At 42.0% G+C, this 15290-nt stretch overlaps 1 protein-coding gene across 2 annotated transcripts in view; it reads left to right on the forward strand.

The window, feature by feature from the left end:
* cacna2d2a (calcium channel, voltage-dependent, alpha 2/delta subunit 2a) overlaps positions 1 to 15290 on the forward strand; it is a 133272-nt gene that overhangs the window by 73401 nt on the left and 44581 nt on the right. For both annotated transcript variants that reach the window (XM_029501182.1, XM_029501181.1), the window contains exons 5-6: positions 7437 to 7481; positions 11783 to 11921. In XM_029501182.1, coding sequence (XP_029357042.1) covers positions 7437 to 7481; positions 11783 to 11921 — 184 coding nt within the window. The remainder of the gene's footprint in view (positions 1 to 7436; positions 7482 to 11782; positions 11922 to 15290) is intronic.

A 15290-nucleotide genomic window follows, 5' to 3' on the forward strand; every position in this document is an offset into this window, starting at 1 on the left:
TTGATTGGCCACTCTTAGCCAGCCTGTAAGGAGGGGGTGGTGACTTTTCAGGACACTAAGGGCTAACAATGGTGAAATGGCTGAAAAACATCAGCGAAATGAAAAGCTTTAGTCAACGCTCAAGAAAAAATGGATCCTAGAAACAATTTGCTCAGTTAAGTGGAGCACCAGTGTCAAACCAAGCTTCGGTTTGATTGGACAGGGAGGTCCAGAAAGAAACAGTCGCTGGTTTCTGATTGGTTGTCTTGGCTGCAAATGCTGTAAAAACTCTTAGATATGGATAACTGCATTTACTTTATCAAATCCCTCTGGAATTCATTGATAGCATTAATATTGCCATGACCTGTTTATCTTATTTGTCTTCATTTGGTGGTTCAGCACCCCTTTCCTGCTTCCCCTCTGATGATCAGATTGGGAGCTTGTTTGGGAGGTGTTGGCATGCATGTGTCATGTTGGATAGGCGTTTTTATCTGGCACTGTGTCCAAGCAGTGTGGCGATGTTATCAGCATTAAAACCTGCTCCTCAATGGAGCCGTGTCAGCCAACAATGGAGAGCAGCATTACCCAGAGTGCAGCAGGACAAAGCCTTCGGTCCTTATCGCAGGACTCAAATATTCACAGACTGATTGAACTGCTTTTACCAAGGGGAAGTGTCAGGCTCTGAGAGGAAGACAGTACAGCAATGGTGGAGGAAAGAGAGAAAGAGGTAGGGAGGGAAAGAGGATAAAAGCAGGATTTTATGACCTGCAGGATCTTTACAAAGAGAAATTTAAAGAAGAGAAAGAATGAATTCCTGGCCCAAATTAGGGAGAATGAAATATAACCATTGAATGTGAAACCATGGCAGTTTTTCGAATCACATATTTTTCAATTTTCAACAATCAAGACTTCCTTCTCTGTCATCTGTTCTTTCCGTTTCTCTCCCCTCTCTCTTAGTAGACATCCATCTCCTGGTTTGCTGCCTACCTTTGCAAGAGTCATGACATGGTGCCATGGTGCCATGTCTGAAGACGAGCAATACATTGACGAGAAGTCCATGGAGAATGTCATTCACTTTGCTGAATTTGCACTGTGTGTTGGAGCTTTAATCTGGGGGCAGATTTGTTTATTGGCATACAAATGAACGTCTGCATGAAGCTATGCTGGGACGCCGTGGTCTCAGCAGCTCCCTAATCGCTTAAAAGCCTGGAGATGCAGAGCATGCCAATGAGTGCGAGGGAGAGAGAGGCAGGGCTGCCCAAAGCCTCCGTCATGCCCCCCCTTATCTGAGTTTCACTCCAGCTCAGTACGTCTCTCACTCCTTTTCTTGCTTTCGCTTCCTTCCAGGCCAACAGTTACATTTCCAGTTTTTCAGTTGACTCTTCATTGACTTGACATTATAAAGAGGGATTTTTTTTTTAACCGTTACTGGTTAAGACAATGGCTGTATTTTTCATACCAGACACCTCAAAATGCATATTTGTTTATTCGGAAAGTTGTGACAGTATAACAAATTTGTGTCCCTATCATTTAATAGGCTAAAACAACTTGTAGATGTATAGGCTCCCAGTAATCAAGAATTGAATATATACCCAGATAGGTCTATATTATTTTATAATAATATAAAATTTTCTAAAGTTGCACTATCAAAAAAGGTTGCAGCTGATACTAGGTTTGTTATTTTATTTAATTTTTTTTTACACTGTTCTATATCTACATTCATATCGAATTGATCTGAGATCATTTTGTTAATATCTATGCATTCTTTATTGGTATTACAGATGATCGTGACAGAGATTCAGTTTCCAGCTTCACAGCAGTATAAAACTACATTGACCCTGTAAATTTGTGAATGGCTTATTACTTAGTTTTTGATCATTTAGAAATGTTTCTTCTTCTTTTTTTTTTTTTTTTTTTTTTTTTTGTGCACTCTAAAATTAATCCACTCTCACTGCTTTAAGTGGAATTGATGAAATAGTAATAACGGCAAAATATTATGGGCACTCACAGATAAAGTGAACAAAGTAGTTAGTCCAGCAAAAGGAACCGTGTCTACATGCTGCATTTTCTCCATTTTAGAGATAAATTGTATGACTGCACCCTCTACGGACTTAACATCCCCTGAATCAAAAACACATCACCATTGAACAAAGGTTCATATTTTATTCACAGCCCACCTCTGCAATTCAAGATCAAAGTGGTCCAAGGGGCTTTCAGATTTTTGACACATTTCTACATGTCTATGATGAATTTACCTCTGTTTTAAAAACATATTTAATTAGCTCACCTTTTCACCCTTGTTCAAAACTGTGGGCCATATAAAAGCGAATGAGCTGAACAAATTAGTTTTTCATGATTGACTGTGATTTCATTCTGACAGTCCTCCTTCTGGTATGAACGCCCTTGTGTATCGTTTTCCTTTAGATGTATTTCCACCGAAGAAAGAAGATGCCATTCATTAGGTTTACAAAATTCCAGTGTATCAAAGCAGAAGGCATCTGTGTGTCGGTGTCAAAGCATGTGCTCAGCCTGGTGAATTGCATTCACCCACATACAGGAGAGGTCTCGCTGATTAATATGGTCAAACAGTATGGCCTAGACGGTCATTTTGTTTCACATCGCACACTGGGGATGTGGGTGCTCTGTGGAATGAGGGAGACAGCGAGAGAAGTAAAGACAAGAGGAGCACCTAGAATGGAGGAGATAAGAAACTGAGTTTCTATGGCTCCACACCAGCTTTATTTCAAACTTCCATAAGCTGTTCTTTTCTACAGCCAAGTCACATTGTTAAGTTTATGTGCTTTTGTGCAACAGATGCAGCCACAGGCATAATGTTTCCAGTTTGTCTATCTTCCCACCTGCCTGCATGCTGGTGCATACATAAATGCACTACTTGATATCTCAGGAATGCCTTTAGTGCAGTTCTTCAAATTGGCACCAAAAGTTCATCAAGATGAGCTGATTAGATTTTAGTGGCCAAAGGTCAAAGGCCAGTGTGACCTCTCAAAGCATGCTTTAGCCATAAATCAAGACTAAAAAACTCCAGAAAAAATATCTTGGTTTTATTCTGTTTTATTCTGACTCAGATGTCAACTGCAACTTGACTGGTTGTTGGAGGAACTAAACACGGGTTTCTTCCTTATCCTGGATGCATTTTCACTCAAAGTGAGCAGTTCTGTGTGTGTGTGTGCGTGTGTGTGTGTGTGTGTGTGTGTGTGTGTGTGTGTGTGTGTATTTGTTTGTACCCTGTGGGCTGATGTGAATGGTTGTAATGAAGAGCAGTAAATGAAATCCTTTATTGTGTTTGATATAATGTCAGCTTCCATTAGGGAAACTGTTGCTAGGAACGATTGCGAGACTATTGGGCCAGGAGTGAGGTGTTCTGTGTTAATGTTTGCGTGTGTGTGTATGTGTGTACGTGTGCGTGTGAATGTGCAAGATGTGTGTGAGTATGTTTCTGCATGCCTGTGTGCACACCCCAGGGCATGGGAGAGGCACACAGTGTGTTCTGTAATTATAAAATCATTAGCAGGTGTCCAGAGGAGATATGAATATGACTGTAATCTGTCCCCACCCATGATGGAGCGCTTGTCTCACATTCAAATGTCAACCTGTCTCAGGCAGCCCATTGAGGGAGCTCATAAATTCAAATTCAAAAGATTTAGTTCCAAACATCACACTCAGTCATGCCATGTGCCATACCCCCATATGACAGCGTTTGGTATGTACACGCCATTTTTCAGCTGCATTGTTTTTCTGCGCTTTACGGGATACATCATATCTCAAGGTCCTGTTCACATATGATGAAATCTTGGGCTTTAAATGCTCTGGAATTTACTCGTATGGAACATTTTGAAGTTTAAATGTGTAACTGCAAGCGAAAGACGACATTAGAGGAACATGCAACGCATACTAATGGCATGGAACATGACAGAAGAGGACGCAGCTCATAGTCAGACAGACTGACAGGCATACAGACAAACAAAAGATAGGCAGGCCCGCATTTGGTCAGACATAAAAAGAAGCAGACATTGTAGCCCTGGCGAGGAGACAAAGTCACATTGTAATCTAGAGCAGAGAGGCGGTTTCTATAGCAACAGTAGGCACCTAACCTACGCGCCGTTGCTTTTGCTGAAATCTGAAATTGGCAAGAGGAGGCTGGTATTGATAGAGATTGGGAAAGATGAAGATAAGGCAGGGGCACAGAGGAGGAGGAGCAGCAGGAGGAGGAGGTAGAGAGATGGAGCGAAGTGAGGAGAGAGGAAGCAAACCAAGATAAGGGTGAGGGGGGGTGGCGGGGGTTAGAGACAAGCAGAGGAAGATTGATGTAGGGGAGGGGCTGGAGATCATCACCTGACCTCAGTGTTTGTGTCCTGTTTGGAATTTGTTGGTCCACTCAGCATGATAGATTTAATTTACTGATAGCGCTTTGTGTCAGTGGGAATTTCTCAGACTTTGCCTCTTTCGGTGTGTGCATCTTGTGTTGGTGTGTCGGTTTGGTCTTGTACTGTATGTGCTCTCTCTTTCACTCTCTCTCTCTCTCTCTCTCTCTCCTATGGATATATGCATTGGAGTGTACATCACATACATGCATGCATGTATGTGATGATGGTAGCAGGGCCCTGCAGTGGGATGAGTGTGGGATAATTGCTGACATGGTGTTTGGATGTGTGTTTAACTCAGACCCTGAGTCCACGGAGACCTATGACCAGCCGCAGCAGATGGCCACACGACCCTGAGGGCTGCTCAGACGGTCATCGTGTCCCAGCTCTTGTCCCTATGGAGTCACCTTTTCTGTGCAGTATGGCAGATTGTGTGGTTGCATGTTGTTGCGTTCATGAACGTGCGTAGCTGTAGGTGCTCATTTAATATATAGCAGAAGGCAACAGATTTATCCCATAAAGTTCAAACACAAATTTATATTAGTTGTGGCAATGTTTACACGGATGTTACTATTTTACCCTATTTAGCACTCATGAGTTGTATATACACATTTCATAGCACTATAATGGCGTTAGACACAGTCACAAGTGTTAATGTATATGTCACCAGTTCTAATAAAAAAAGTGCGTAGTATATACAGTATAACAGATGAAGAATGAAAGTCTAGAAGAGCAAGTTGTAATTCCTGGCCACAGTTAAAAATGTCCCCAGAACGGCTCAGGACGACATTATGGTGTGTTATAGTGCAGTTGTTGAGTAAAATTATGCATCAAATGAATCAAAACTATGAAGACAGTTGCATGAGGAGACAATATATATAAAGCCTCGACTAATACCCCTCATACTGATTTTTTTGGTATCTTTAATAACTTTATGTACATACAGTATCACTTTGCACTTGATGACCGTGATGGAGGGTGCTATCTAACATATCTCAACAAAAAATCTCCTGAAACGATTCAACTGACTTGAGACTTTGATTGCAACGGTGGATTGACATAATTTTTTGTGCCCTGCATGGACGCCTGTTTATTTTTGTGCATATCTCTCCACCTAATAATGACATATAATCCACAATGAGCTTCTTAAATGAATAACAACGTCTAAAATAATAATGCTTAGCACTAAACAAGGAAATGATAGTGTGGGACCCCAACTTTAAGTTTGTCGAAAGTGAAATGATTTTGTTTTTCTTTTTGGTTGTTCTGTTTAGTTTTTCGAGTGAAGCTGCTTGGACATCTGTCCCTTGGGTGCAAGAACCAAGCATTTATTTACAGAAAACAATCCTGAATAATGAGTTGTAATGCCGCAGTAGTGAGAGGAAACTCTTTAGAAGCAAGGGACCAGTCTGAGCAGGACTGGGCTCCAGATCAATCCTGCTGGCAGACATAACAACACTGTTGCTCTGCCACAGTCTCTTCCCCTCTCTTTCTCTTCTCTCTCTGCAGAGGCGCAGGCTATTTTTAGCACTGGCGGCTCTTTCTTCACTGCAACCACCATCACCGCCACTCTCTGAATTCATCCTTTGATATCACCCCAACCTCAGCCTCCATCTGAACCCCCCTGAACGATCAGCTCTTATCCCCTCACCTTACCTTCCATCCTCACTGCTGATATCTCTTAGAGAGCTGGAGAATGAAAGTGGGAGAGCGGGTAAGTTGTATCAAGAGTGGGTTTAGGAGGCAGATAGTTCACCTCCCCTATCTTGTTCACACTCCCATTCCAAAAACACAAGCTGCATCGATGCTGGGCAGCCCCATGTTTGCTGTCAGTGATAGTTTTGATAATATTGTATTTCTGAAGAGAGTTGTTGACGACGGCGATGAGCTGATGACTCGCCTACCTCCAATTAGCGCTGGAGGCCGGCCAAGATCCCAATTTTGCTATGCAGAGAGGCTCACTTCGAGGAGAACTGCAAAAGAGATGAAAAATGCTTGTGCATATAGGTGTGTGTGTGTGTGTGTGTGTGTGTGTGTGTGTGTGTGTGTGTGTGTGTGTCTGCACAAGATAAACGAATGCAGAGAGCATTTCTTTGTGGCAGCAGGAGAGACACGAAAACAGCGAGGAGCAAAAAAAACTGAAAGCGAGTGGGGGACAAACAGATATTGACAGAAAAGGATTCAAGCTGTGTAAAGCAGTGTGCAACATCTACTGTACCTGAAAAGAAGACTCGCTCTCTCTCTGCGTCAGATGCTCCTCCTCAGCAGACCATGACCGCCGCTCCTCCAGTGAGGCCGAGCCAGTCACTGTAGTGCCCTTGAGAGTGCATCCTCAGCCAGCCTCCTCATGATAATGAGGCAGACCCCACGGACGCCCGCTCCATGCAGCCTCTGCCCGCCCTCACACCTGCCTCCATGTGAGATAAGAACGCCAGTTCAAAGGAGATGAGGACAGCAGGACAGCACTGCTTGCTTACAAAGACCAGAAGTTTGATGCAGCAAGAAAAAAAATGTAGATCAGCAATTACAGTAAAGTTGAGCGACACAGTGGCGTAAATTGACATCCTTTTGAATTTTTATTCATTTTTCTTCTACTATTGCTTCCTTTCTTTTAAAGCTGGAAATGACACACCCAGCTGAGGGTGGTAAAACTCCCGGGGAGTAATAGTCGAGTTTCTCTCGGCCCACATCACTGTACTCCATGTTGCATCTTAGCTTCTACACCGCACAAAGTGACCTTTTTTTTTTTAAATACTTCACAACACATGAAAATTTGTTTTAAACACAAGTTTTGAACATGTGCCACATGCATTGCATCCTATTAACAGGAACATTGCACAGATGCATTGCATCTGCAGTATCCCTACAGCTATCTGCTCGCCTTTTCATGACTGTCATTCCACATCACACTACTCCTCCTGTGTTCTGTGATGCTGATTATATTCTCATGCTGAACAGTGTGATGGAATATAACCATGACTTCCTCTAGCTTACCACCGCAAAGGCTCGGGGCTTTTCTAAGCGCTGCTATATCTTCTTTCCTCACCTGTCTTTTCACTTTTCTTTTCTGCACAGGAGAATGCCATTTCATACTACGATTCCAAAGCGGATTCAGATTATGTGAGTACAGTATGGACTGCTTCTCACCCCTCCGTCTGCCTGCCATAAACCCTGAATCCTACCTGCTCCATATCCCAATCCCTGCCACCCTTCCCTGCAAGTTTACCCCCCACCCCCACCCCTTCCTGGCCTCCTTGGTGTTGATGCCCTCCCCCCACCTCCGGTCGCAGGACCCTGGGCTGTCTGTGTGTGTTAGGGCGGTGACACTGCTTTATGGTGAGTCAGTGTGACAGAGCAGGAGAAGGCTGACTTGCATGTGACAGTGACTTGAGCTGTCCTCCCCCAGTCTAATTTCCTGAGTGTTCCCCTCTTCCCTCTTCCTTCCGGCCCTTAACCATGTCAATTGCAGACCTGAACTTCAGGGTTGTCAAACCTCTGTGCCCCTAAAGACACCTCGCGCAATAAGTAAGCCATATTGTGCTTTCATATGTCAGGTCACAGTTTCTATAATGTCTGTCATTCATAGGGAAGAATATGAATGACACTCAGAGATAGATGTGCAGGGTTGGAAATGCAGTTTCTTCTTGAAAAGCACTGGAAGTCACGGGTCTCACCGTGCCACCACTGCAACCTCCAGTTCCTCCTCAAGATTGGTCACAGTCAGAGCCTGCGCCCACCGATTGATTAAGTTTCAGGAGGAGTACAAGAACCCCCCCAATCACCAAGGCGCAAAAAGAATGGGAAGAGAGTGAGAGAGGGAGGCGGAGGAGCAATAAATCATGATGTGATTTTCTCTTTGCGCACACCACTTCTGTGATTAATGACACAGCGCTTTAGGGCCTGTCAGCACATCTAATTGGAGAACATCGGTCATCATTAACATGGCACACCGAGGCCGAGCAAGTGACACACCCCCTGACCCCCACTTTACCAATTCCACCACCACCGAAAGACAGTGACGGAGGTCAGGCTGAGGTCATTCCTCATCCCTTCCACCCCAACAGTAGCCTACCAGTACTCCCCTATCTGACTCTCCCATGGTGACCCATTTCAATTACAGTTCTATCACCAGAGTAAAATCTTTTACTGTTCATTTTATGAAAGGTAAGTGGTTAATAGTCTCTCTTATCCAAGCCTTGTCTCCTCTGTTCCCTATTCTATACTCTGTATCCTGCTAAGTCTCCACTTTACCCTTTCTAAAAGATCAGTGTGATTGTTTAAAAGTCAAAACTGTGCCAAACTGTCTCTAATATCCATACCAGCACTTTATTTTGGACTTTCAGGTGTATTCATATACAGGCACAGCCATTTTCTTTTACTTCCTTCATATCAAATGGACTGTCATGATTACTATAAGTGGAGCAGAATTTTGAATTTAGGGTTTTATTGACCACCTGGGTTCCTGCCAAGAAGGACCAGATCAGCCCCCGCACACCTCTTCCCCAGTAAAACATTAGAAGTGTGCTTCAGTGGAGAGCACAGGAAGCTTCCTTCCTAATAGTGCAGACAGTGCAGACTTTCACTGTCTGCTAAAAAAATGTATTGCCAGTCATGGCCGGAGGTATTAATTTATTTTAAGAAGAGCCATCAAATGCATTCATACAACTCTGGTTATTCTAATTTTGACAAAAATGAAAGTTACTGTGGCATATTATAGATATTATTTCAAATGTATTAAAAGCATCTATTTACTCATTGAAAATGTTGTTTCTTCTGTAGAAATTCTCATTTGTTAAATTAGCTGGACTTTACCTCGCTCCTTCCTTTCAAGTAAACACTTACTACTGCACACACACAAGCACACATCACAGGGTCATAAGTCACAGGTTCCAGGTTAGCCCTGGCTGGCTGAAGGTGGGAATTAAAGAATCTTCAAAATGTCATCCCTGGCCTCTTCAGCCTTTAATTAAACCTTTAGAACAGGGGAGTTAAAATTAACAAATTGCGTAATGAATCGAGCAAAACAGGTGGTGGATGGTTTAAGAAAATGAACCAATCAGTCTTTCCTGCATGGATTTATTCCGCTGCTAATTAGACTCTGCTTTGCTTAATTATGATTGGGCTCTTCTGAAGAAAAGGTGGGGGGGAGGGAACCTCCCTGCCCGACATTGACAGAATTAGCGTCAGACTGAGTGATAAACAAACACTTCAACCTTCTCGCAGCTGAAAAGCCGACATCCCTAACCCAATCAGGTTTATTATAAAGGGACAGTCCATCTCTGATCCTGTACTGTGTCAACAAATCTGTACTAAACTAACAGTCACACTGGGAGCACTGCATATCTGCCACAGCAAAATGAAATACAAACAACAAAATCATCCAAAGTAATTTCGAACAAGAGGCGATCATAGTGCCAACTTTAGAACTGATGCTGATAGGATTTATTTTATTTTAATGAAGGAGGAGTATGAAAGGAGGGATGTACCAGACTGCAGCCTCAGGTCAGGTCCCAGAGGTGTCGACTAAAAACAGGAGGCGGCCAGGCTTGTCCCATCAGGCTCAGAGACTAAACCTAATTAAAATGAGTTATTTCTATAAACTTCCCCACATGTAAAGACTATTTTCAATAAAAACTAATATAATCAGAGGGAGAGGATCTTGCCACCCACTCATCTGAACAAGCTGCTGTTCCTTTGTGGAACAATGAGACATTTCCTGGCTGTGACATAAATAAATAAATAAATAAATAAATACATCGAAAATGCATAATCGTACCACAGCAGACAGGAAATAAAAACAAACCAAAACAAAAATGGATAGCAGAGAGACCTGTACTACTACCCGGCCTTTTGTAAATGTTATTCTAACATTCATGCTCCTAGTACTTTTAATAAGCTTGCTCATCAGTGCATTTACGTATTATTGTTTTAATATTCTTCCTTGGTTTTTCTTGAAAGGACAAGTTTGAGGGGAGAAATCTATATGGAGGAAAAATATACTTCCATGAGCTGTTCTCCGTCACAGCCCTGAGTTGTTTCTTTACTTGACTTTCAATGGGACAACTATCCCCCCAGCTCAATCCACCAACAGCTTGTAATTGAATTTTAATAGGCCCATCAATCAGTCTCTGCCATGGACATGGGGTTTTGGATCATTTTCTCAAAAAAAAAAAAAAAAAAAAAAAACGCCCAACAAACAACAAAAACAAAACAGTGTTTATCATGTCAGATCCAGTTAACCCATGCTGCTTTATTAAAATAAGAAATGTGTGCTGCACAAGTCAAATTTATGATGAATGGTTACTATAAGATATAAACGGTTTTACAAATATTCAATGGATGAACGCTAATGAAGGGTGACTAACAAAGGAAGAATGACAGAAGCATGACGCCAGACTGCGCTGAGGGCTACTTCTTTATGGCAGTGTGCCAAAGAGCTGGGTGCATGAGCAAACATATTAATCAAATTGAGTTTATTTAACAAAGGGGAGTTTTATTCAACAAACTGGTACAGTTATTTATTATTATTTTTTTATATTTAACCTGTGTAAATTTAAATTTAACCTTCTCAGGAGGAGTACTTTAACAGAGGTTTTAGTGGGCGCCTAAAGCCTTTACACTGAAATCAGATCAAGAAAGAGCTAATAAAGCGAGCCGGAGTGGGTTATATCTAGCTGTTATTTTTCCTTCTTCCTCCTGTGGGAGTAGACAAAGATCGTAGACCACTGATAATTTATCAGGATGAAAAGCTTAAATGTCAGTTTGGCTGTTTTATCAGTTTGGCTTTCTTTGATATCTGACACTTTGCTAACGTAGTATGTGTGTCAGGATTTTTCATCTATTACAATGACCAAATATGGATCATCACTTTTTTTTTTTTTTTTTTTCCTGTTGTTTTGTTTAACTAATTGCAGGCAAGAGAAAAGAGACAGTCTGTTATGAAACCTGCCATCATTTAAATGGGTGGGAGACTAAACAGTGATTAAGTGGTGTTGGTTGCTAGTTATTGTTGGGGTTAATTTGTATGGCACCTCGCGTGTTTGTGATAGTTATCTCAGGGACTAATGAGTCCCTCTGTTTCGTGTCTACTCCGATACCTGCTGCTGTTCTCTGATGAGAGGAAGAGAATTGGATTGTCTGAATCTGAAGGCAGACAAAAGGCAGAATAATTGCTATTTTTGCGCTTAGTGTTATCTAAATTCTTTGTGACTTAACATATGAGCCAGAGAGCGAGACAATGTGCTGCGTGCTCCAGAGCCACAGATGGCCGCTGTAAAGCCACTTGGGTGATGACTGAATGTAGTACGGTATTGTATGCTTTCCCCGTTTTTATTTATTTATTTATTTATTTATTTTTGTTTCTATCCACTCGTTTTTATTTGTATTCTCATTTAGATTTGTGTGTCTGTGTGTGCGTGCAGATGGAGGACGGAGAGGAGGAGACCCCGATAGAGACCACGACCTCTTTGGAGCTGGAGTTTGTGGACGATCCCAATTTTAAAAACAAGGTCAACTACTCTTCCAGCGCGGTCCAGATTCCCACAGACATATACAAAGGCTGTAAGTACATAGAAAGACTTTTTTCTGTATTTGTGTTCTGGTTAGCTTGTGAAATACATGTTCAAAATTTTCATTTCACACAGACAAATCAACAACCACACAAAATGTTTTCTTGAAAGCATTTTGCACGCATTAGTGTGATCATGAGCACTGAAAACTGGGTCAAACATCATTTAAAGGGGACGTATAATCTTCAGAGTGATTTCAGCAGGAATTGATTGAATTGCTATAAGGAAAGGAAAATAGTAAGACTGTTTACAGTCAGTTCTTTTACCTTCATCGTGGAGGATGAGGGAGAAATTCATTCAGTGCCTCACCACAGCCTCACTGTTTCAGAAATGTTTTTGCCATGTATTTATAGCTTAGCTACTACAACTATTACCCTTAAAGGTCAAGCGCACTTTTACATTATAGGTGCCGTTAATTTATCGTCCCACTTCAGGTGTGATTGAATGAATTTTATGTGCGCGCCCCCATGAAATCAGTCCTCGGGAAGCTTGAAGAGAGTGATTTTGAAATATCAAAATTAAAATTAGACGTCTTTGTTTTTGACCAAGAAGCCAGTTAAAATGCGATAGATGCCTTTTTGCTTGCAGTTGACCTTTCCCCTCTCAAAACATCAGCACCATTTCTCCATTCTTTTATATAACCCAGAACTTAAAATCACAAACGTAATTTTAGATTATATACTCTCTAATGTATTCCAAAACTATGGCTGTGCCTCCTCGCTCCGGGACTCTGCCCTTCCTGTCTGGCACTGTGCTGCCCTGCAAATATAACACTTTGTATGCAGCTGCCAAATGGACTAAAGGGAGCACACGCACCTTCCAGGCCTCTGACTTTACTTGGCATGTTCCTTCTGCTACCCACATCTAACCTATTGAATGCTCTCTGCTTGCCACTTTAAAGACTCAAAAACCAGAGCATGCCCAGACAGACAGCCATTTTCACAGTGGCAATTTTTTCTGTCTGTTATTGTCTAGCTCCTTGCCTTCTTTGTTGAACAGGCTGTGTATGGCACCTGTTTGCAACAATGCCCTCCAGCTGTGTCTCCAGACAAATCTTGTCTGAATTAGACACTCTTGGTTCAGGAGGAGATGTCGAAGGCCACGGCTAACTCACAATAGAGCAATCAGGCTTGCACATTGTTCCTGCAGCCATTTTGAGCTGGCCTTGGTTCTCCTGTCTGAAGATATAAGTCAGAGAATAAAGGCCTCTTGATTGAGCCTGGTGGAGACTTGAGGAGAAGAGTGGTTCAGTGCATGAAATTATAATTTTTTTCTCTACTGCTCTGTGGAAAATGTTTACTGTTGATGTTGTTTAGTTAGCTCCCATTGCGCAGTCTGCTGTGCTGAGATTGCCAACTGCAGATTTTGTGCCAACTTGATTATGAACATGGGTGCTCTGTTTTAGTCATTGATGATAAATAAACAGTGTTAAAAACCATGTTGCTGCCCAAATATACAGCGATTCTCTAAGACCTTACTGAACCAAATGTCCGAGACACACACACACACAATCGTATACACAAAAAGAAATGGGAGCGCTCAGTCTTGAGGTATCCATTCCAAAGATTGTATGCATTTAAACATGCTCCAGGGTCTTGTGAAAAACTGCTCCATATAATATGTGAACCAAATTAGTATAAAGCCCTTTGTGGCTGTAGACGGAGCTTCAAGATATCTGATCATTTCACTCAAGACGTGTCACTTCGCACAACATCTGTTGAAAATCAGTCGTCGTGGCCAACTCTGAAGGCCAAAGACTCACGGCTACATTAGCCACTTTGTAACATTTTTGAATCTCTGGTCAAGCTGTCAATAGTTAAGTTTTATCCTGGGTCTTTAAAAGCGCCATATTTGTTTTGCTAAATCAGTGTTCATTCTTCCGTTTTTATTTTCTTTTTTTGAGAATGTCATTGAAGCATAATGCTGAATCAGTGCTGAACAGTTTTGTGACTTAATTAGTAACTTATCCTTCAGATATTTACATTGCACTGATGTCATGGGATCTGCAATTGTTTTGAAAGATGGCTAAGTGCATTATTCTCTATGTGAGCTGCTCTGCTCTGGTCCCATCAGTGGAAACCTGCAGGGTGCCTTGGAGAGGATGTGTGAGGAAACAAACGTGGGCGGACTGTTGTCCTGTGGGTCTGGAGAGGTCCGGATCTACGGTATATCCGTGGGTACAGGATTAGCAGAGGAGAAGCAGTGTGAGTGGGCAGATTCAGTGCTCAGTCTTCAGAGGGAGGCCAGAGGAAATGAAGAGAAAGGATACTGTGGGAAGAGTGGAGCACAGTCCAAAGTGCAGCATGGTGTTCAACACTTAATGCTCATTCATTCATTCATCTTCCACCGCTAATCCGTTTCCGGGCCATGGGGGTGCTGGAGCAGCTCACACCAGACGAGGGCGGGGTACACCCTGGACAGGTCACCAGTCCATCCCAGGGCCAACACACAGAGACAGACAGAGACCAACAACCAAAGCACACTCAGATCTACGGACAATTTAGAGTCACCAGTTAACTCAAACGGTGGGAGGAAACCCACGAGGAAACACACGGGGAGAACATGCAAACTCTACACAGAAAGGCCCCAGGTTGTTGTTTATTGTCACTCATATTTCATGCGGCTGGAGTGACTTGTTTTGATTTGTGCACACTGTTAATGCACTGGAAAAAAAAAAACTAAACAAAAATTGCAGTTTGAATTGCCAGTCAAATCAAAATGGGTATCCTTGGAGATGGACTGAGTGATAGAGGGAAGGATTAATAAAAAAAAAAAAAAAAGAAGAAAGGGTAGGAAGGAAGGAGGGCAAAGAGACCCTTTAATAATAGGAACCATTTAGAGCAAAAAAAAAAAAACAATCCCTCTCTCTCTTTTTTTTTTTTTTTTTTTTTTTTTTTTTTTTATTATTATTATTATTATTGTGATCCTTTCAGCAGCTAAATGAGGCAGTGTATGCGTCCGGGTTTGATTCGTCTGCTAGGCCCCATGTCCGTTTATTGAGATTGAGAGTGTTCCCTGAGCGCAGTAATGAACCATTTTATGATTCATTATCCCACTGCTGATTCCTGCTGCCAAGCCTGCAAACTTTCTAATTATCGTAGGTCAAACATTCATACAGTTTTCTTCTAATTATGGTTGCTTATTACAGGATGGACATCACAACACTGCCACAAAGGAATAAATTGATGTGGGTGGTGTCATCCATGGAGAAACAGGTTTTATTCTCTCACTGAATGCTTCGGAAATTGCAAAGATGAGCAGGTTTGCTGAATAATTGTAGACCAAGGCCTCTGGGAATATAATCTTTAAAAAGACAGAAACAGAAGGGCGAAAACACAGAGGGCATACGGGAATACAGAAA

This window comes from Echeneis naucrates, chromosome 5 (genome assembly GCF_900963305.1).
Source record: "Echeneis naucrates chromosome 5, fEcheNa1.1, whole genome shotgun sequence".
Lineage (NCBI taxonomy): Eukaryota > Metazoa > Chordata > Actinopteri > Carangiformes > Echeneidae > Echeneis > Echeneis naucrates.